The 23,531-nt window shown below is 43.6% G+C and overlaps 1 protein-coding gene across 1 annotated transcript in view; it reads left to right on the top strand.

Moving 5' to 3' along the window:
• The first annotated feature begins 1,412 nt into the window (after positions 1-1,412).
• Positions 1,413-23,531, top strand: part of LOC126252949 (peroxiredoxin-like) — a 45,543-nt gene continuing 23,424 nt past the window's right edge. The window contains exons 1-3 of the mRNA XM_049953962.1: positions 1,413-1,575; positions 2,394-2,439; positions 21,465-21,606. Of these exons, the coding sequence (XP_049809919.1) occupies positions 1,522-1,575; positions 2,394-2,439; positions 21,465-21,606 (242 nt within the window). The 5' untranslated portion in view covers positions 1,413-1,521. The remainder of the gene's footprint in view (positions 1,576-2,393; positions 2,440-21,464; positions 21,607-23,531) is intronic.

Below are 23,531 nucleotides of genomic sequence, written 5' to 3' on the forward strand. Positions count from 1 at the left end.
TGAAATAAACAAGATTATCATAATCTTCAAAACTAAAAGTTCTTAATGAGTTAGGAAATCTCCAATAAGATACTAAAAAGTTATGGTCCTGTAATTTCTTATGTGCCGAGCCACATGTGTAATAAACAGTTCAGTGTATTTTGGTATACACTTTGAACCACATCATTGTTAGGTCTCTCGATAAGAAAGATGACTTCACTGATCGAGCCTCATATTTTACATCATTGTTCAAAATTAATCAGAAGATAGTGTACTCAAAGATTGTCACATGTGTCCAGTAATTGGATACTTACTCAGTCACAGTTTTGATTTCACAGAGCTACACTACAGATGGAAGCTGTTTAGGTCTTCACTGAGCACATAACAAAATTTGTAAACAATAAAACATCCTCGGTTGGGATCTTCAGTGTTTTATCAAATGCATCTGTCATCCTAATATTCTATTAGGTAAATGATATTCTTCTTGGTTGCATGGTTCAGCACACGCTTGGTTTCGTTGCTGTTTATGGAATGGGGTACAGAAAGTCAATCTAGGATTGTTGAATGATACAGCGATGCGATATCGTCTTTATGAGGCAAAATCGCAATGAGAAATCCACAGGATTTGAGCATGGTGCCATTACTGTTCTTCCCCTATGCTCACGATCTATCACTTTATTTGAATGAGGAGGCTGTCAAGCTGATCAATGAAGCATCCACAGAGAAAACATTAAATGATGTTTTCATTAAAACTATTGATCGGTTTGTTATAGATGGAAAAGCTTCAAACTTTTAAGAAACCTGGTTTGTCTAGTTTTTTACTGTCAAAAATTTCTCACATACATACAATGTAGCCCATTAAGTTAACTGTATAACTGTATAACAAATAATAAACAGTGCATATAGTTCTAAGCTTTTGGGTGTGCACATTGATAAAACTGTAGATTGAAAAAAACACATACTAGACATGCTAAAACACTTAGGTATGGTTGTTTTTGCCATAAAAGTAAGTAAAAACTGTGAGCACAGAAATCAGTAAATTTGCACATTTTTATTCACTGATGTCCTACAATATAAAATCCATAGACAAAAATATTTACTGCATAAAGGAAAGTACACCTATATATTTTCACTATTAATTAATGTATTCTCATTCTATTGGATGTACGCTATATTGTTAATTACTTGTATTCTTAATGTTGTATTCTTTCTACTCGTGGCTGATAAACGATTAAGGTCTGGTAATAAACAGCGATAATATGAGGATATCCATTCCATATAATTACTGTTAATTTATCCCATAAATTATTTGGCTGTCAGGCTCTTGGTGTATTTCGTTTGGATGTATATTATCTATATCTATTTGAATTCAGTAATGAGATATCGACTAAAGTTACATTCTGTCGATATGCGGCATATGAAATTCTGTCGTCAGTAATATCGCAGGATCGATGTCGGAAGTTCAAGTGTAACTGCATGACTTTTGAAGAGTTGTGTGGTTGTTGCAACTTTGTTTTTTTAAAGTAGTGATTTTTTTTTAACATGGCTGGACTAATCAAGTGCATTGCGACAAGGATTCTGCTCTCTAATTCTACGGTAAGTCTAGAAAAGAACAGCCAGGGTACAATGTCAGACACCGGGCTTCATGCATTTCTTCATTCATTTTATGATTACATGCCGATCATATGTTACGAAATTAGATTTTGTCACTGCGTTTTTATTTAATTCACGGTAGAAATACATAATCTAGACCAGGATCTTTAATTCTATCGTCCCAGAGATCACATTGCTACTTCTAGTGTGTGTTATTAACCACAATAGTATTTGACCATTTTTATTTCTCATGTTGAGATGACGTAGACTTTTCTTCTATTTAGAACATTTGTAAGTTGAGTTCCTAACGACAGTTAGATGTAGCATTAAGAACAAGTTGTACGACATTTTGTTGTATTTTAGTTCGAAAAACCACAAGGCAATAGTAAATTTTATCCTGAGGTCACTGTTACTGTCGTAGTTTGAGTCGGATAATCCTTTAACTTACCAATTGCAGCTGTAACTTGACTGCATTTAATCTGTTAGATCAAATAATTCTAACTAATAAATTCCAATTTACACGAGTAGTTGAGTGGTGTATGTAATAAGGAACACAGAGCAGGTAACTTCAATCTCAAGTCACCTTTTCTTTACTTACAGCAGAAACTGAATGGATTTACTTCTGCTAAAATAACACCAGAGTCGATACTAGTTGAGACAGAATTTAGCAAGAAAAGTTGGCAATAAAGAACCAGTTGATATGTGCCGAATTCTGTTGTAGTGAAGTGCGGTTATGCCCTTATTCTGACACTTTCCATTTTGTCCACAAAATAATCCTGTCATAGATAAAGTACATTTTACTCTTTTTTTCTTTCTTTCAGAAATCAAATGTGATTTCTTCAGTGTTCAGCCGCAATATACAACTGGGTAAGTGTTTTGCTTTAATTTTTGAGTTGTGTATGTTTGAAGTTGTATTAAAGAGATCTTGATGTCGCCAGTATGTAAATTAGCTGTTAGTGAGCTGTGTTCAATGAATGCTTTGTTGCTGTTTTCAATAAAAACAGCAGCTGATAGTATAATAGAAGCAGTGGTTATTTTTAATGTTTCAAAGTATCTGTTTTCTTTTAGTAAACATATGTACATCAGTCAAGAAGGAACTCCTGTAAGTGTCAATTAGAGTAAGTTTGCAAAATCATCATGTTATTGGTTTACTTTACTGAAGGGGCTGGTAGCATGTGCCTGTTTGTTCCTGGTTATGCATAATTTGACTTACGCTTTATCTCTGAAGGCTCTCATTTGTAAGCCTGCTTCTGGCATACCCTTGAATGGGTAACTGCTGTCTAGTGTGTGGTTGTTATAGAGGAAGAAATTCATCAGTCACTTCAAATGTTGATTTAGGAAGTATCATTCTATCCTAAATGATGTGACTCTCATGGAGGTGGCTCTAAAAGAAGCTTTCTTATGGGATAGTATGTTAAGAGAATAGTCTATGTTATTCAAGCACCAAATGACACTGGAGGAACCACATACCAAGCCAGAGTAATTTTCCCATTGGTCGTTCTCTAAGTTTAGGTTTTATCTCAAGCAGTAAATGCTAAATATTATTCTACTCATGTTTAATCAATTGTGGATGTGTGAATTTGTTAATGTCTTCACTGAATAATGTGCTACAGCTTCTGACATACATACTTGCAGTTATAGGCTTCAGATTCAGTACTGTTGCTTCTGAAAGAATATTGCCAAATATAACTCAGTTTGTGAATCTCAACTTGGCAGTTCTGTCAGTTTTGATTAGAGTACAATCTTCATGTATCTTCTGATGTTGATCACATATTTGCTCAGCTTTGGCTTTTATTTCTCGGCCAATGATACACAAATGCACAACCAGGTAATCTCTCTTGCGGAGTTAATACTGCGATTGCTGTCTCACCTTGAAGATATACGTCATTTCTTAGACGTAGTTTGCATGTGAAAATAAACAATAAATTTGCACAATAGTTGTGATATCCTATACAGGATGTCCAAGGAGGAATGGTCAATACTCAGGTATATGACAGGAATGATTGATTGAAGCAAAAGATTCACATGGACATACGCCCTATTCCAAGTGGTTTATTTTCTGTATTGTTCAACACACTAAGGTTTACACATGTACACACATTCAACAGTTAGTAAACATTACAACATGTGTTTTCTAAAGTATCAATTGAAAAATGCATATTTTTAACACAGTCACCTCTAAGCCTTACTGCACATCACATTACAGCTGTTGTAGAGTTCACAAGAAATGTTTGACCACCCCACTGTCAGTTGCTGCCTCTGCACATTCCCTAATGAAGGCAGCAGTGTCCATGTTGCAGCCAGGCAAATCATCTCATTTATTCACCTTTCGTTTGTACACCTCGGGCTTCATCCAACCCCAAAAACAAGGATCCAATGGCATAATGTGTGGCGATCTTCGTGGCCAGTAATTTGAACTATCATGACCAGTCCAGCGATTAGGGTAAGAGCATTTGAGATGTTCCCCCACATGTCTAGTAAAATGTGAAGGGTCTGTACCATGCGGGAAGCACGTTGCAGTCTGTGTGGCCAAAGGAATGTACTCAAGGTGATCAACAAACAAATTTTCCAAGAAATGCAAGTAATCTGTCCTGTCATTCACTCTTGTAAAATGACTGGACTTTACATATTACCCATCATGCAGCACCAAACACTGATCTAAAACCAGATGTGGAAATTAGTTTCCGCTGTAGCATTTAGATTATCCTGAAGCTGTCAATGATTATTAGATGTGGATTCCATTTCGTGTAAGCACAGCTTCATCAATGAAAGGTATTATTGGAAGTACATGACAATTGACATTTGACTGGCGACAAAATTGTGTGGCATTGTTGCAAAGTTGAAGTTGTGGTTGAAATGCATACGCGAAATGCACATGTAATGTTTTCCACAAAAGTGTTGGTGGGAAATTAATATGGTGAGCATATCTCTTTGTGCTGGTAGTGGGACTGGTACAACAATGTGTTGCTTTTCCAGTGCACATTGTTCAACTGTATTTCAGAAGAAAAAAATGGGGACTTTAAAGAATACCTTTTTCATGCAGTTTGCTGAAAACTCTGGTAAACACTCTATGATCAGGAATTCAATGTGGTGGAAAGTGCCAGTGGTATTCTTCAACAGCAAGAGGAGCACTGCCATCGCAGGTGCCATAAACATACACTATATTTGCATAATCTTCATTATTGTAGATATGTGGCATTTTAGCCAGTGCTTGTACAAGCACAGTTAACCAAAACTTCTCTTTGATACTCTCAATGTCTTGCACTACTGTAATCACAATTCACCAAGGAGAACTATGCATTCCATAGGTTAGTTTAATGGCAGAAATAACTCAAGCCAAAAGGTTGAAAGCAATGAGGTATGTTGGGCTAGAATAAAACATGAGATGTTGGATGGGTAAAATGCATATGTGCATGCCACTAGCCAAAACAAGTGTATATTAAATGTGTCCTATCTTGGAAATCATTTGGAGTAGAGCATGCATCCATATGAAGTTTTTTGCTTCAAACGAGTGTTCCTATCATATCTCTGAATATTGACACCTCATGTAATAAATTATTATATTGTTTGTTAGTATGATTCATTGGAAAGGTAAATGTAGGATTACGCATCAACTGGGACTTTTGTGGAATGTTGCCAGATTTATTGAAATCCTTAACTTCAAAGCTATATTCCACTACCAGATCAGAGACATGTTCTCGAGACTGGAGGCATGGACACAAAAATACAGGTTTCAAGTTTGCAATTGATAAAACCAAGTGTGTTAATTTAATTTTATAAATCATAACTACAGTGAACCAGAGCTAGATTTTAATGGCAGCATTTTTCATTTACAATGTGCATTCAAGTTCTAAGGCCTCCGATTTTTTTTCTCTGGATTGGAAAGAGATAGAAACATACGCATTGTTTTAAAATGAGGCCGCGTTCATTGTCAGTACGTCCCAGAGATGGCAGCACCGTACGGCAGATGGAATTTTACCGCCAGCGGCAAGAATGAGAACTGTTTTAAATATTTAAAATGGCGACGTTTTCCTTACTTGAACAGCGCGCAATCATTCGTTTTCTGAATTTGCGTGGTGTGAAACCAATTGAAATTCATCGACAGTTGAAGGAGACATGTGGTGATGGAGTTATGGATGTGTCAAAAGTGCGTTCGCGGGTGCGACAGTTTAATGAAGGCAGAACATCGTGTGACAACAAACCGAAACAACCTATGGCTCGCACAAGCCGGTCTGATGACATGATCGAGAAAGTGGAAAGAATTGTTTTGGGGGATCGCCGAATGACTGTTGAACAGATCGCCTCCAGAGTTGGCATTTCTGTGGGTTCTGTGCACACAATCCTGCATGACGACCTGAAAATGCGAAAAATGTCATCCAGGTGGGTGCCACGAATTCTGACGGACGACCACATGCCCGTGTGGCATGTTGCCAAGCAATGTTGATGCGCAATGACAGCATGAATGGGACTTTCTTTTCGTCGGTTGTGACAATGGATGAGATGTGGATGCCATTTTTCAATCCAGAAACAAAGCGCCATCAGCTCAATGGAAGCACACAGATTCACCGCCACCAAAAAAATTTCGAGTAACCCCCAGTGCTGAAAAAATGATGGTGTCCATGTTCTGGGACAGCGAGGGCATAATCCTTACCCATTGCGTTCCAAAGGGCACTACGGTAACAGGTGCATCCTACGAAAATGTTTTGAAGAACAAATTCCTTCCTGCACCGCAACAAAAACGTCCGGGAAGGGCTGCGCGTGTGCTGTTTCACCAAGACAACGCACCCGCACATCGAGCTAAAGTTACGCAACAGTTTCTTCGTGATAACAACTTTGAAGTGATTCCTCATGCTCCCTACTCACCTGACCTGGCTCCTAGTGACTTTTGGCTTTTTCCAACAACGAAAGACACTCTCCGTGGCCGCACATTCACCAACCGTGCTGCTATTGCCTCAGCGATTTTCCAGTGGTCAAAACAGACTCCTAAAGAAGCCTTCGCCGCTGCCATGGAATCATGGTGTCAGCGTTGTGAAAAATGTGTACGTCTGCAGGGCCATTACGTCGAGAAGTAACACCAGTTTCATCGATTTTGGGTGAGTAGTTAATTAGAGAAAAAAAATCGGATTCCTTAGAACTTGAATGCACCTCGTAGATCAGTCAGCTAGGTTCCTTCATCTCATTTGAGAAAAGGCTCACCAGTAAACATCAAAGTATATCTGTGGTACAGTTTGGTATGTAGAAAAGTTCTGTATACAATAGTTTTTAAAGCATTGTTCCAGTACTGTCTACACTAAAAGTGTAAAATTTATGTCTTGGCTTAAAGATTTTGCACATAGTGCACAATGTTGGCAGGCAAGTGGGATTTACTGAACGATTCCTATCCCTGGCCTCTTTATTGAAATGGGTGAACCATTACTATTTGATAGCAGCTGTTGTTGTGATGCGCAAGCACAACAACTGCTTGCTGCTTCATTTCTCAATGGTTACCCTGCTCGTGTCGAGGCCCATAGAACTTAGAATTCCCCCACTGGTGTAATTTACACCAGGCTGCTCGATGGTCTCACCAAGGCCGAAATTCAATCTTACCTCTCTGATCAGGGTGTCATTGCTGTCCATCGTGTAATGAAAAAGGTTGATTCCTCCTTAGTGCCCACCTGCACACTCTTTCTCACCTTTGATGGAGTCCAGCCGTACATTCCAAACCCAATGCGCTGCTACCAGTGTCATCGTTTCAGCCACACTAGAAGGTCTTGTTGACACCCAGCCAAATGTGTCAGCTGTGGTAGGGATGTCGATGAGGCCGGTTTTCCACCTCCTTCTCCCCATTGCCCATTGTATCAACTGTAATGGCGGCCATGCTGTCTCCTCTTGGGATTGTCCTGTGTATCTTGATGAGCGGGCTGTTCAAGAGATCCAGGTAAAGGAAAAGGTGCCTTACCCAGTTGCTCGCAAGTTACTGGCTAGTCGCAAACCCTGCATTCTCCCGTCTGGCACCTATAGTTCTGTTGTTGTTAGCCCTCGCTCCATGAAGGACATGGCCACGCAGACATGCAACCTCAAATTCAGCTCTGAGATTGTGAAATCACCCGGTATCAAGGTAGCATAGCCATCCATCCCGTCCAACTTTGCAACAATGTGTCGAACTCTGGCCTCAAGGGTTGCAGCCACCACTACACAACCATTAGGCCAGAAAAGACAGAAGTAGTACTCCCGTTAAGGCTTCCTCCGTCACTCCAGCCACATACCATCCAAGTCTTCCTCTAACCGGAAGGGCTCGAAGAAGTCCACCAAAGCCAAACGGTATTGTCCTTTGCCAACTCGAAGACCCTCTTCGCTGGTGTCACCATGTGGCACCCTAGCCTGGCCGGCTTCTGTATCGCCGGTGCGCACCACCAACCATTTAATAGCGTTGGACTCAGCATACCGACTGCACAAGGAAGCCGATGCTTCTGTGGACCCCCATGGAGAAGACTCCCTGCTTCTGTGTCCTGTACTAATGACTACACCGGCTGTCACTCGACGGCTGCCGAGTTGACACCCCTACATCTCTTCCTCATCATGACTCTCCTCCAATGGAACATTTGGGCCTTTGGCTCACAAAGAGGATTTACAGCTGTTTTTAGCATCGCAGCATCCACTTGTACTCCACCTTCAGGAAACAAAACTACACCCTCATGACAGCTTTGAGCTTTCGCTTTACCTCCTGGTTCGTTTTGACCTTCCCCCTGAGGTTGACATTTCATCTCATAGGGGTGTCATGCTGCTCATGCAGGGATGACATCCATAGTCAACCCATCTCTGTGACTAACCGTCTTCAAGATGTTGGAAGTTCGCCTTTTCCTTCCCCAGCTGACTTTTTTCCCCTCTGCGCCATTCATGTCCTTCCATCATTTGGTGTCACCAGGGCAGACTTCCTTCAGCTTATTGGGCAGCTACCTCCTCCATTTTTGGTACTCGGTGACTTTAATTCGCATCATTCCCTTTGGGGTTCTCCCAGGACCTGTCAGATAGGTGCCCTCTTCGCTGACCTTCTTAATCTACTTAACCTCTTCTGCCTTAACATGGGAGCACCAACTTTCCTTTCTGACTCCTCACACACCTATTCCCATTTGGACCTATCGTTTTGCACTGCCCAGCTTCCCCATCGTCTTCAGTGGTCCATTCTTTTTGACACATACTCGAGCAACCATTTCCTGTGTGCTCTCCATTTGCTGACTCCTGCCCCATCTGCATGCACGCCCTGGTGACCTTCGAAGAACAAGATTTTCCCATTTGTGATGACCAGGTGGACTATCTCACCAACATTATCCTTACTGCTGCAGAATGTTCCGTTCCTCGCACTTCCTCTTTACCATGCCGTGTCCCTGTCCTGTGGTGGACTGAGGCATGCAGCGATGCAATTAGCACACAGGGGCGTGCTCTCCACGTATCTAACCATCATCATACAGTGGCAAACTGCATTCGTTATAAACAGGTGCGTGCTAAGTGTCGTCATGTTCTTCGGGATAGCAAATGAGCTAGCTATATTTCATTCACTAATTCTCTTAACAGTTCCACCCCTTCCTCTGTCGTGTGGGCGAACCTCCGGCGGCTCTATGGGACCGAGATCCATTCCCCAATTTTCGGCCTCACACTAGCAGACAGCGTTATCGTAGACCCTATTGCTATCTCCAATACCTTAGGCCATCATTTTGTGGAAGCTATCAGCCTGTCTTCCTCCATCGGAAGTGAGTGGAGGCTGCTTGGGCGAAACCCTTCTCTTTTCCGAATCGTGAGTGCTACAATGCCGCCTTTACTATGAGGGAGCTCGATCATGCTCTCAGTTTATCCTGATGCTCCGTCCCAGGGCCGGACGCGACCCACATTCAGATGTTGCAGCACCTTTCTCTTGCGGGCAGAAGGCACATTTCCCAGATGCTGGTGTGAAGCCAGCATCATACCCTTACCTAAGCCCAGTAATGACAAAAACCTTCCTTCTAGCTACCGCCCCATCTCTCTTACCAGCTGTGTTTGCAAGGTGATGGAACACATGATTCATGCCCAGCTGGTATGGTGGCTCGAATCTCAATTTGCTGACCAATGCACAGTGTGGATTTCAAGCACGTTGTTTGGCAGTTGACCATCTCATTACTTTGTCCACCCATGGCATGAATGGTTTTCTGTGGAAATTCTAGACTGTGACCATGTTTTTCGAGTTGGAGAAGGCCTGCGACACCTGCTGGAGAACTGGTAACCTCCGTACTCTTTCCACGTGGGGCTTCCGTGGCCACCTGCCCTGTTTTTAAAAAATAGAGTTTTCAGGGTGTGTTTGGGTTCTGCCTTGTCAGACACCTGTATACAGGAAAACAGTGTGCCCCATGTTTCTGTCCTGAGTGTCATGCTCTTTGCTAGTGCCATTAACCCTGTCATGGCCTGTCTCCCACCGAGCATCTCTGGCTCCCTTGTTGTTGACGATTTTGCCATCTATTGCAGTTCTCCACGGACCTGTCCCACTGAGCGGCGTCTTCAGCGGCGTCTCGATCATCTTTACTCGTGGAGCATCAACAATGGCTTTCATTTTTCCACTGACAAAACCGTCTGTAAGAATTTGTAGTGACACAAGTGGTTTCTCCCATCATCTTTACATCTTGGGCCTGTAGCCCTTCTGTTAATTGAAATTACGAAATTTCTGCGGCTCATGCTCAATAGGAAACACTCTTCTCTCTTATCTGGCAGCCTGCTGTTCCCGGTTCCTCAGTGTCCTACATGTCTTCAATGGTACTGCCTGGGGTGCCGATCGAACCACCCTCCTCTGTTTGTACCAGTCCCTTGTCTGTTCGAATCTTGACTATGGGTGCTTTGTTTATGCGTCTGCATACCCATCCATCTTATGCCATCTCAACACTATACACCATCATGGCTTCCATTTGGCCACGGGCCTCTTTTACTCCAGCTCAGTTGAGAGTCCGTATGCTGAAGCTGCTGAACTACCACTGTCCTACCATCGTGACTTTATCCTCAGCAGATATCCATGCCATTTGTCTGCCACATGTGGCCACCCTTCTTATGTCTCCTCCTTTGATGATTCCTTTGACCATCAGTATGGGTCTCGTCCCTCTTCTCTGTTACCTCCTGGAGTCCTCTTTCGGCACTTGCTACAGTAGCTTAACTTCACACTACCTGCACTTTTCCCGGTGGGTGTGGACCCTTCGCCACCTTGGCTTCGTGAAGTGGCCCATGTTAATCTTGGCTGTCATTTGCTTCCTAAGGACATTACTCCAGCCTTGCTCTATTGCCTTCAGTTTCAAACCTTTGCACGGAACTTCGCGATTGTACCTTTATATACACTGATGGCTCTCAGACTGACCGTGGGGACAGGTGTGCCTTCATCATTGGCACCCGTGTCTTTCGATATCGGCTTCTGGCACACTCCTCAGTATTTACAGCCGAGCTTTTTGCCTTGCATGAGGCCACGGAGTACATCTAGTGACACAGCCTTCCTACTTGTGTCCTCTGTTCAGACTCACTCAGCGCCCTCCAAAGTCTGTGCACTGTACACTGCTCATCCCTTAGTGCAGCGGGCCCAGGAAAACTGTCACTTGCTCACTCTTAGTGGAGTCAATGTCATGTTTCTGTGGGTTCCTGGTCATGTTGGTCTGCCAGGAAACGAGGCTGCTGATGCTGCTGCCAAAGCTGCGTTCCTAGTACCTCAGCCTGCGAGTACCTATATTCCCTCCAATGATTTCTGTGTTCTGTCTGCCAGGATGTGGTGTCCCTTTGGCATCGCCAATGGTCCACCCTTCACAGGAATAAGCTCCGGCTTATTAAGCCTCTCTCAGCGGCTTGGACGACCTCTTCTCGGCCCTCCAGCTGGGAGGAGGTTATTTTAACTCAGCTGCTTATTGGACACTGCCTTTTTAGCAACCGTGATTTGCTAACTGGCGCTACCCCACCAATTCGTACACATTGCACCCAAGTTTTAACCATCCGCCACTTCCTGAGGCAATGTGCATTTTTTGACCTTTTACGTTCCCGTTTGAGTTATCGGCCGTTTTAGCAAATGGCACTTGGACTGTTTACCGTGTTTTACTTTTTATCTCCCAAAGCAGTGCGGCAAAGGCCATTTAGATTTTAGTTTTGGACATCCGTTTCTGTACGGTGTCTTTTTTTGCCCTTTTTCCACGTGCCTGTTTTTAGCCGTCTTCTATTGTGTCAGTTGGGTTTGACGTATCGCCATTTAACTCCTCTCTGCCTTAGAGTTATCTAGTTTTGACATGGGCACATGTGACCCCAGTTGTTTTTGTGCCCTAAAACAAAACAAAACAAGCTGATTTGTTCAGTCTCCAGCATCTGTCTTTGTTCAACATCCAGTAGGAAGACTGTCCCTTAACTTCCCATGAACCACCAAACCATTAAGAGTTCTGGGCAAAACAGTATTTATTAGAGAACAACATAGAAGATACCATTGTTCTCTGTTGTTCAGCAAGCAACCACCTCAGGTGATACGGAGACCAAGATAAAGTTTCAATTACTTGAACACAAGAATTTGAATAAGACATATTTTTAGTATCAGCATTTATATCATTGTAGCAGCACTATAATGACTCAGTGGCTTACATGGAAGACTACAAGCAAGGAGACTTTACCTGGCTCTTAAATTGCTTTCCCAGACAGTGACATAGGGATTCACCTACCAACAAAATTCAGTGTGCACGCTACAAAGTTATCTGCATTCATTATGGCTATTGAGGAGATAAGTGCACATACAAAAATGTTCCTCTTTTCCTCTGGCTCCCAGAGTGCCCTGCCAAGCATCTAGAGAATCTTATCCAGCAGGGAACCTTGCCAAGAAAATCAAGGATATGCTCTGCACAGGCAGTTTAAGGAAGTGTCATTCTGTTGGGTATCTGGCCATGTTGGAATTCATGGTAACGAGATTGCTAGAGCAGTAGCTATACAGGCTAGTAAATAATTAAGTCACATCATATGAAGGCACTATTGGCTATATGGGAAAGAGGCTTGTTGGAAATGAGTGTAAATAAACGGGGCAGATAAGCAAACGATGACATCTTTACATTCAGCCACTCAGATAAAATCCTTCGTTTAGGTCACAGCCTGTTAACTGCTGGTTTCATCCATTGCCATGGTGGGCCTCATAATGTGATATCTGTGGCATGATGATAACAGTGTCCCATACTTAAAATGACTATCATTTGTATGTTGATAAGACAGCATTCAATCATTGGTTGGACTGGAGACATACCATCTATTTTAATCAATGGTTTTGTGAGTGTAGCACAGGTGTTACATTTCTGTGAGGAATGATTTCTCCTCTCTCAGTTCTAAGGGAGTAGATTGTAATGATGGAGGTGGCAGGCTTTTTTATTATGTATATTAGTGATCAGCGAGTCCTATAAATCTGAACCAAGCCTTGTCATGGCTGAGGGCCCAGAACTCAATGGTCCAGATGACCACTGCAGAGCAGTTTATTTCTAATAGCTAATCGCTTGGTAAGAGGAGAGAGGAAGCCAGTTATTCGGCATACTGAGAGTTGATGTGAAGAAGATCAATGACTTCTGATGTGAATGAATATATTTATCTCAATGGCAAAGAAGATGGGCAAGTCATCATCTCCTGACTGTGATACCTGACAGTGATACCTCAGTATGGCAGAACTAGTGGTAGAGGCAACCCGCAGAGCAGAAGAAAAATCCACGTAGCATCTGACTTGCAACAAGTGGCTACATGGTCAGCATCTCTACATGTTGATGACAGCTGCAAAAATAAGTAGTGTCTGTTGTCAAAGTGATCAGCTACAAAAAGGCATCTGTTGCCATATTGGGTGGTCTATTAAGAACTATCTGGCAATTTGATCACAGCTATGACATCCCATAAAGGGGCTAACACCCGTTCCTAATTTACTTCCAACGAAGACATGATGGTAAACACTGAATGGAAAATTACTCCAAGACGTAAACAATCCTTCATCACTGGAAACAGTGATGCAGCTAGGTCATCCGATTGTGGAGAGCCTACAACATTTGTAAGGAAGAGTTGGAGCTTCCTAGAACTTATCATACAGTGTAGGCTTCCCCGGCCAGTATTGTCTGTACTTAGAACGTCCAGGCTGATAGGCCATGAATGATGTATAAAATTCTCCCGACATTTCTTCTCCAACTGCAGGAGACATTGTCTGAGGTAAGGCGGTGAACTGCTGGAAGTTTTAATTGCTTCCTAGAACTTATCACACACAGCCTAAGAAAAAAACATCTGTTAGGCACATTGAACATCAACACTTTACTAAAGACTGGGAAATTTAACTATTGACAGATTTGTTAAACAGATGCAACACACTCATCCTAGCACTTCAAGAAACCAGATACACTGATAAGAATGTATTTGAAACCGAGGGCTACAGGATTTATGAAGGAAAACCAGCCATAAAGAATAAACAAAGTCACTATGCTTGGACAGCTTTCCTGGTCAAATGGTATCTAACACGACCCATAACAAATTTTGCATCACCATCAGAGCGAATATCACTTCTCTCATTTAGATCAGCAAACAAGGGCTATACCATCATAAATGCACATCCACCTACCAACAGTGACAACAGAAAAAGAAAAACAGAAAAAGTCTAACAATTCTGGGAAATGCTAGAAAAAAGACAGCAAAAATACCAAAGCACCACATAAAGATACTCGTAGGAGACTTCAGTGCACAGATTGGTAGAGAAGAGAAATAAGACAATAGTAGGAAATTTTCCTGCACTCATATGCCAGTAAGAATGGGAAAATGCTCATCAACTTCCTTAGACAATTTGGTTTAAAAGTAATGTCAGCATTTTAGAGAAAATTACCAAGGAGAAAGAACACCTGGTCTTCTCCTAATACACATTTAGGCCCATATCAGCTGTGTCATTGTGCAATAACCAAACAAGAATGTAGAGAAATAGTGAACATACAGGTCAGAAGAGGATCTAGGCATAGATTTGCACCATTTTTTAACAGAGATCAGTCAAATTTCAATGTAAAAAACCAAAACCCAAATTTAAAAATCTCCATAGAATTGACATAAAATTTTGGTCAAACAACAAGAAGTAATTTGTTAAAAAGCTTCGTACAAAGTAGATACAGTGAAAGAACCAGGATGACCACAAATGAGAAGGAAATATAGGAGGTGGAATCAGGTGATGGAATAAGATGTGATGAAGCTATAGGGTGTAGACTAACCGGTTGGAAAAACAGAATGCTTGTGCAAAAAGGAAAGAGCCTGGAACACATTCACTGAGACCATAAAACTGACAGCAAAAATTATTTGACCAGAGAAACGGAAATGTGACAAAATGATTATTGGATATGGATACAGATTTCAGACAGAATTATACTAGGGATTTCTACACAGTTTTCAGAGAAGAAATAACAGTTTACAAGCCGATGAGCCTACACTTCAAAGATTCAACAGGCAAATAATTACTAACCATGCAGACAACTGTGAGTTGCTAGCAAAATACTTCAAACATCTTCTAAACTGCAAGGAACCAACATGACGAATAATTTGCAGGCAGCCTCAAAAGGAAATTCCACCTTTACAACCAGTCATTGCATAAAATTGTACAATATATTGGCCAGCTGAAAAACAAAAGAGCACCAGGTAAAGATGAGGTTTTAGCTGAGATGTAGAAACAGATGGAAGTGGGCAGGTGAAACCTTTAATGAGGTTATCAAAAGATTGCTGGGAAGTAGGAAGAATACTGGATGGCTGGAAACAAGCCATAATCCATCCACTACATAAGAATTGTGACAAGACAGACACCAACAATTACTGAGGCATACCTTTGCTTCCAGTCAGCTACAGAATTATATCCAGAACTCTCCTGAACAAGATAGAAGATCAAGCAGAACACACTATTGGCGAGTACCAAGTGGGGTTCAGAAAAAATAGCTTGTGCCTGGACTGAATTTTTAACTTGAAAGCTATCATGCCCACTGTGGTAAGGCTGCTCATGAAGGAGTTGGTTGCTCGTCTCCAGCTAGTTGTATCAATTGCTCTGGAAACTACCCTGTTTGGAGCAGGGACTGCCGAATATTTTTAGAGAAACGCAAAGTCCAGGAAATAAAAACATCCAAGCGTATCCCATATGGTGAGGCCAAGAAGATCTATAAGTCGATGCAACCTCCCACATTTGCTACATCTTTTGCATCCCTGGTTCAGAAGCCTACTCCAAAAGTCGATGCCTCCACGCAGACTGAGGTGGTGAGTGTTGGCACTAACACCTGCAGCTGTCAGTGCACTTGCAACGCAGCCAGTGTTTCAGAGCCAATAGCCCCTACTCGAATGGCAGACAAAGGTACAGTGGCGAACTTGGGCCAGCCCCTGGCGCCTCCAACAGCTGAGGCTGTTCCCAAGCCCAGTGCGCCAATTACCACTCCCACATCAGCTCCCCCAAAGCCCACCAAACCACAGAAAGCTCCTGTACAGCAGCAGCAGCGGGTCAAATCCCGTGGTAAACCATCTGACCATGCGGATGTTGTTTTACTTGAGGCTTCCTCTGACTCTTCCCCAGAGTTGATGGAATACGATGTATGTGTGGGGCAATCATCTCGCCCCACACCTGCCCCTCCATCTGCTGCGGTCTCCCCGCCCCGTCGGAGAGACAGGATGAAGGTGCTACCCACATCATAGATGGCTGCCATACTTCAGTGGAACTTGCAAGGGTTCAGGACGCATGTGGAGGAACTTCGTCTACTATCTCAGGGTAGACCGCTGTGTCTATGTCTCCAGGAGACTTATTTCCATCCATCATACTCCCCTGAGATCCGAGGCTATACGCTCCACAAAAAGGACGACCTGCGTGGAGAGAGAGCTAGAGGAGGCGTAGGTATTTTCGTCAGGACGGACTACCACTCCTCGCCTCTCTCACTTACGACGACTTCACAGGCCGTCGCTGTGTCCGTGTACGTGCGTCACCCATTGACTGTATGTTCGCTTTACTTGCCCCCACATGATGCACTTGATGAAGCGGCCCTCACCGACCTTCTTACACAGCTCCCCCAGCCATTCATTATTTGTGGTGATTTTAATGCCCACAATGTGCTTTGGGGCTCTGCACATACCTGCCCCAGGGGTAGAGCAGTTGAGAAGCTTCTCCTGTCATCCTGTGCCTACTTGCTCAGTGGAGGACAGAGTACTCCTTTCTGCACAGCGACTGGGTCGTTCTCTGGCATTGATCTCTCACTTTGCTCTCCAGCTCTTGCCGCCAGTGCTCACTGGGAAGTGGTCGCTGACTTGCACGGCAGTGATCATTTCCCAATCTGGATTCACCTGCCAGATGGCGTGGGCCCCGAAAGGAGGCCACCATGATGGGTGCTCAGTGGAGCCGACTGGACACTTTATAGCCAGTTGGCCCAGTTCGAACACTGTGCGACTGTTGAGGCGTGGGTGGATCATATTACCAAAACGGTCCACCACGCCGCTGCAGCATCCATTCCACAGTCCACAGGCCATAGGAAGAGGCCATCTGTGCCTTGGTGGAGTGCCGAATGCCGCTCTGCAATCAGGACCAGGCGTGCGGCTCTGCGTCGGTTCAAGTGTCGGCCGACTGCTGAGAATCTTGCAGCCTTTCGGGTGGCGAGGGCAAGATGTCGCTGCATTATTCGTGAGAGCAAGAAGAGGTCATGGCAACAGTTCCTGAACACCATTAATCGTTCCACCAACAGTTCTTTGTGTGGGAGACCATCCGGAGAATTTCTGACAGAGGAGGGAGGTGCCCCATAGCTGCTGTAATGAGTAACGGCACCTTCCACACAGATCTGCGAGACATTGCCCAGACTATGGCAGCGTATTTTGCCACAGTTACTGCAACAACCAGTCAGGATCCAGGTTTCCAGCGCCATAGAGCCGTTGCTGAGAGATGTCGTCTGGACTTCCAGTCCACTTCTCATGAAGTTTAAAACTACGCATTTTCTATGTGGGAGCTGGATTCTGCATTGTCTGGAGCTCGTGACACATCCCCTGGTCATGACAGGATCCACTACAGTATGCTATGGCACCTCACAGTGTGCAACAAAGAAATCCTCCTCGCACTTTTTAATGCCATTTGGGCATCGGGTCACTTTCCTGACGCGTGGCGTGAGGCTGTTTTAATCCCTTTTTTAAAACCTGGGAAAGACCGCATGAGCCCAAGTAGCTACCGTAGTGTTGCCCTCACTAGTTGCATAGGGAAGACCTTGGAGCGGATGGTCAACCGCCGCCTTGTCTGGATGTTAGAATCCCGGCAACTCCTTAGTCGCTTTCAGTGTGGGTTCAGGAGGTTTCGTTCCACCTTCGATAACTTTGCCCTCCTGGAGGCGGCTATACAACAAGCTTTCCTACGCCGTCACCACCTTCTAGGTGTATTTTTCGACATCATCTCATCCTGGAGCAGCTTCACGAATGGGGTTTTTGTGGTTGTCTTCCTCTTTTTATTCAGTCTTTCCTCTCGCCACGATATTTTAGGTACCGAATTGGTGACGTCCTGTCTGATCGCTTTGAGCAGGAGAACGGTGTCCCTCAGGGTAGCATTTTAAGTGTGACTCTCTTTGCCATCGCTATTAATAGCATTACGTCCATAGTGAAAAGTCCTGTCCAGTGTTCTTTGTTTGTGGATGATTTCTCTTTGTTTTGCTCTTCTTCAAGCCTTGCAACGACAACTCGTCAGTTGCAACTTATGATTAGGCATTTGGATTACTGGGTGCAGAAGAGTGGTTTTAAGTTTTCCACCGGGAAGTCTGTATGTGTTCTTTTTAACCGTTCTCGTTCGATTTTAACCTTTCCTGAGTTGAGGATGAGGGACACTATTCTTACTTTTAAAGACACGGTGAGATTTCTGGGGCTCATTTTTGACTCAAAGCTCACGTGGTTACCTCATCTTAAAGACCTGAAACGGCGGTCACTTAAGGCTTTAAGTATTTTAAAATGTCTTAGCCACAGTACATGGGGAGCTGACAGGACTTGTCTGCTCCAGTTTTACAGGGCGTTTGTGCGATCTCGGCTCGATTATGGGTGCACGGTGTATGGGTCTGCGAGGCCTTCTTACTTAAGGATGTTGGACGTTGTGCACCATGAAGGGCTTCGGTTGGCCACTGGGGCATTCCGAACTAGCCCCATACCAAGCCTCTGTGCAGAGGCTGGTGAACCGCCACTTCATATGCGGCGACGGCTACTTACAGTGCGCCAGGCGTATAAAACTTGGTCCACACCATACACCCCTGCATATCATACCGTTGCTCAGCCTCCTCTGGCACGATTGTTTCATAACCGGCAACGTGCGACGCAGCCCTATGGGATTCGCGCACAGGATTGCCTCGGTGCGATGTCTATGGCTGCTCTTCGTGTTTTACGTCGCGGTTGGAGCAGATCTCCACCTTGGCCCCTCCGGAGACCCAAACTTATTTTAGATTTGACTAATTTTAAGAAAGATGGCACACCAGATTTTACATTCCAATCTCTGTTGTTTAACATTTTAGATATGCATCACGGTTTTACTGTCGTTTACACTGATGGCTCCAAACAGGAGAATTTCCTTGGCTGTTCTGTGGTGTTCCCTGATCATGTTACCCGGATTCACCTCCCTGCTGAATATATCATTTTCGCAGTGGAGCTCCACGCGATCCTGAAGGCACTGGAGCAGATGAATTGTGTTCGGGGCGATCGATTTCTTCTCTGCTCCGATTCTCTTAGTGCCTTACAATCACTGCAGAACCTGTACCCGACTGAGGAGATGGTCCAGCTGATACATGGGGCAATAAACAGGCCGATCGGGCTGCCAAGGAGGCCTGCAGAGAGCAGGATGCGGTCCAGTGTCCTGTCCCCTTGCAGTCAGTCATCGCTGCACTCCACAGAAAGTGCATGGCGTTGTGGGAGGACGAATGGCTGGCGGTGACGGCCAATAAACTGCGGTTGGTAAAGTCAACCACTCGGCCGTGGCGTTCTTCCTGATTGTTGCTCAGGCGGGAAGAGGTGGCCCTCACACGTCTTCGGATCGGGCACTGTCCTCTCACATATAGCTTTTTATTACGGCGGGAGGATCCTCCGTTTTGTGATGCTTGTGGTGTGCACATCTCTGTCCAGCATATTTTAATAGACTGCATTTTATACCGTGATGCAAGGGCGGAAGCACAAGTTGATGGGGATCTGCCTTCTGTTTTAGATAATGATGAGACGTGTGTGTTTAGGGTTTTTAAGTTTTGTGATGTGTCTGAACTCTGGCGTAAACTTTTGGCTGGAGGTTTTAGTGTATTGCAGAGTGGCTGACTCCTCCCCTTTTTTCCTTAAGGTCAGCCAGCCACTTCCGTCTGCTACATTGTTTAAGCTACCTCTATCATTTTCTTCCTGTGTTGTCCATGTTTTACTGCTGACACCCAGCTTCATCCCACGCTTCGGTGTGGGTGAGCACATATTTTTCAACGATTGTTCCCCGTGTTTTATGTTCCGTTTTCTACTCCTGTTCTGGGATTTTTCTTGACACCCGTCTCACTATGTTACTGAACGGCCGCTGAAGACCTTGCTGTCGTGCGCCCAAAAAAACCCCTCTACTACTACTACTACTACTTTGGTTTGTTGCTTTCGTTAGTATTCGCCCTTTTTACTTTCCCTGACTCCTTTTGGGACAGGCTTTAACACGAGACCTGTTTGCATGAGGAAGAAGGGACTGATGACCCTGTAGTTTGGTCCCTTTACTCTCCAAACCAACCAACCAAACACAGTTCCAGTGCAGGTTCAATTGATGTGTCAGTTTGTGTTTTGGTAATGTTTTCATGTTAGTTGCATAACCCATTGGACATTTCTTGAGGCCACCATGTTTATGATGTCATCAGTCCACCCGTGCAGAACATGTCATTTACTGATCTTCTTGTATTTTTCACAGAGTTGTTTACTTGCAGTTTTTACTAGCTTTTTCAATCTATTTTGTACGAGTTACATTTTTGGTAATTTTAAAGATTACTTGTGAGCGATGTATATTGAGCATGCAACTGTCAAGGTGTGAGATTTTGATTTTGTTTAGTGTTAACAACAACAATAAAGATTTACCAAAAAAACGTGACAGTAATTTAACTTACCCGCTCATGGTCCAGATCTTCATGATTGACAATTCTTCATTTTGTGTATGCATTTGGGGGCAGTCCTACTCACTGTCCAGTCTAGCTTTATCTTTCACCAAGTTTGATTCACAGCAATCCACGCAATCCCTAATATTGTGATTTGGCAATAAATCAAGTCTAAATCATTTTCCACAGTACACTGTCTCAGAAATAATTCCTATCAGGTAATAGTCATGAAAGCTGACAGAACCAGAATCACTCGTCTCTAGAACAGTGCTGACAAAATGTTCTGTTGTCAACAATGCTGTAAACAAAATCATGAAAATTGCCACATTTTGTGTTTGTATCAAAAGCAAAATTCTGTGGGAAGGGGAGGGGGGGAACTGTTGGCGTTAAGACAGATTGGCTGGTCAGTAGTTAACTTCAGGAGGTGAAATTCCAACTAATGGTAATAGAGACATTTAAAATTGGAAAATACTGTTCTTTGTTGTCTGAACTTGGAATGGTTATGACTGACCTACCTTTCCTTTCCAACCTTCCCCATATGTATTTTGAGAGCTATGCTTTGTAGATTTCTACGTTGTCTATCAGCAGTATTTGGAATTTTATCTCCTGAAGGTAAGCTAGACCAGCCAGTCTGGTTTCTCGTAATTCTTCTGTAATTATATTAGTTCTATCTTGCAGTGTAAAGACAAAAACAATTTACGCTCTTAATAATTAGATATTAATTACAAATCAGTGAAAGAGATAATAAAAATGTGGCCAGAAAAGTAGTTGTGTTACACGGATTAATTAGTGCACAGTTAAGTTGGATTGTTTCCACATTTCCAGGTGCTACTAGTTTTGCACCAAGAGTTCAGGCGCCAGCTCCAGATTTTCATGGAACAGCTGTTGTAAACAGCTCTTTTGAAGAAGTAAAATTGGCTGATTACAAAGGAAAATATCTTGTACTTTTCTTCTACCCACTTGATTTGTAAGTATTATATGTAATTAGTTTATTATTACAACTTAAGTGATTTAATATAGGAATACTAATTTAATATTTTAAGCAATATTTCTGCTTTTGAAAAGAACAATAATTGTCATGTTCGGTGCAGGATGTGATAAGGAACACTGGTTTGAAAATAGTGTCAACAGGAAATTTGTTCTAACTTATGTAATTATTTGTAGGGAACTCCAACAACAAACTAGTCGCCCCTCTCTTACTCCATCCTCCCTTCCATCCAATTCACTATCCAAAAGAGAAATGTCTGGAATTAGCTTATTGGGAGGAGTGTGAGTAAGCCTATCATTCTGTGAGGTCACTTCCCAGGAGGCTCACCACTCTAGGGTGAGTTCGTGCTTGGGTACCGAGGGGCCCTAGCCTTTGCAGCATCTTTTCGGTTTCATTTTGCATGTCTTTCCTCCTGCTATTCTTTTTCCCGTCCCTTGGGGGACATGCCTGGGATATTTTTGGGAATGTGATCTGCATTTTCAGTAGCCTGACATGAGAATAGCCCTTACACGGTTTCTTTCTTTCTTTCTTCATTCTACATCTCCTATCCTTCCTCTGCGTCGGCATTAGAGGTTCCTCTTTGTTTCTTCTTCCTCTGTGTGCTCTCCTGAAGGCTGGCCCACGCACCTGCCACATAACGGGTGACTGGGTAATGCATAATTCCCAGCCCTGGGTCAACAGGTAGAGTTCACGTGTGCCCGCTCGTACAGACCTGGCCCAGGGAGGGGTGATTGCTGGAGCTGTTACCTTCCCAAATTGCTACTTAGCCCCTTTGTGACGAGTTTGGGAGGTGTGACCTGAGGTGTGAACAATTACCTCCTCTGCAGGGGCCCTAGTTAGAAGGAGCAAGCCATTGGAGATATTGGCAATCATGGGGGATTTTCTCACTGGGAGCCATTCACCATCTCAGTATAGGTTTTTAAATGTAAACAGAATGAGGCTAAAGATTCCAAGACCCTCCTAGCTGCACCTTGCTTCCTTGTGGTATCACATACTGAAGGAGGTCAGTCCTTTGCTACGGTTAATCCATTTATAGTTCAGAAAGGTGTAGATGCAATTGCTGGCCTTGTGAAGTCCTCCTCTTGTTCATTGCTTTTGGAGACGAATTGTGATTCTCAAGCCCGCAGCTGTTTGCAACTTCTCTCCTTCACAGCTAACCTGTTTGTGTTAAGGCCCATCGAACACTGAATTCTTAACATGGTGTTATTTACACTAGGCTGCTCGATGGTCTAACCGAGGGAAAAATCCAGACTTACCTCTCTGATCAGGGTGTCACTCTAGTCCATTGGGTAATTGCAACCTTAATGGGCGCGCGCGCACACACACACACACACACACACACACACACACACACACACACACACACACACTTTTTCTCATATTTGTGATAGGATAGGCTATGAAGTCATCACGGTCTGAGCGTACATTCCAAACCTGACATGCTGCTACCAATGTCAACCTTACTGCCACACTTGAATATTCTGTCGAAACACAGCCAAATGTGTTACTTGTGGTAGGGATGATCACAAGGGCAATTGCCTGCCCCCTCTGCTGTATCAATTGCAATGGCGATCATGCAGCCTCATCCCGAGAACGTCCTGTGTATCTACAGGAGATCTGGGCAAAGGAAAAGTGCCGTACCTTTTTGCTTGCAAGTCATGTTTTACCATCTGGCACTTATAGTATTGTTGTTGCTGCACCTCACTCCAACAAAGGACACATTCATGCAGACATGCGACCTCAAATTCAGCACCACGGTTGTAAAGTTGTCCACATCTTCGCCTCTGGCGGCAAAATCACCTACTACACAACCAGCAGGCTAGAAAGAACAGATGGAATACTCTTGCGAAATCAAACAAAGGCAAATGGCCTTCTCCTCCTTTGCTGAGTCGGCGATCCTCTTC

This window comes from Schistocerca nitens, chromosome 4 (genome assembly GCF_023898315.1).
Source record: "Schistocerca nitens isolate TAMUIC-IGC-003100 chromosome 4, iqSchNite1.1, whole genome shotgun sequence".
NCBI lineage: Eukaryota > Metazoa > Arthropoda > Insecta > Orthoptera > Acrididae > Schistocerca > Schistocerca nitens.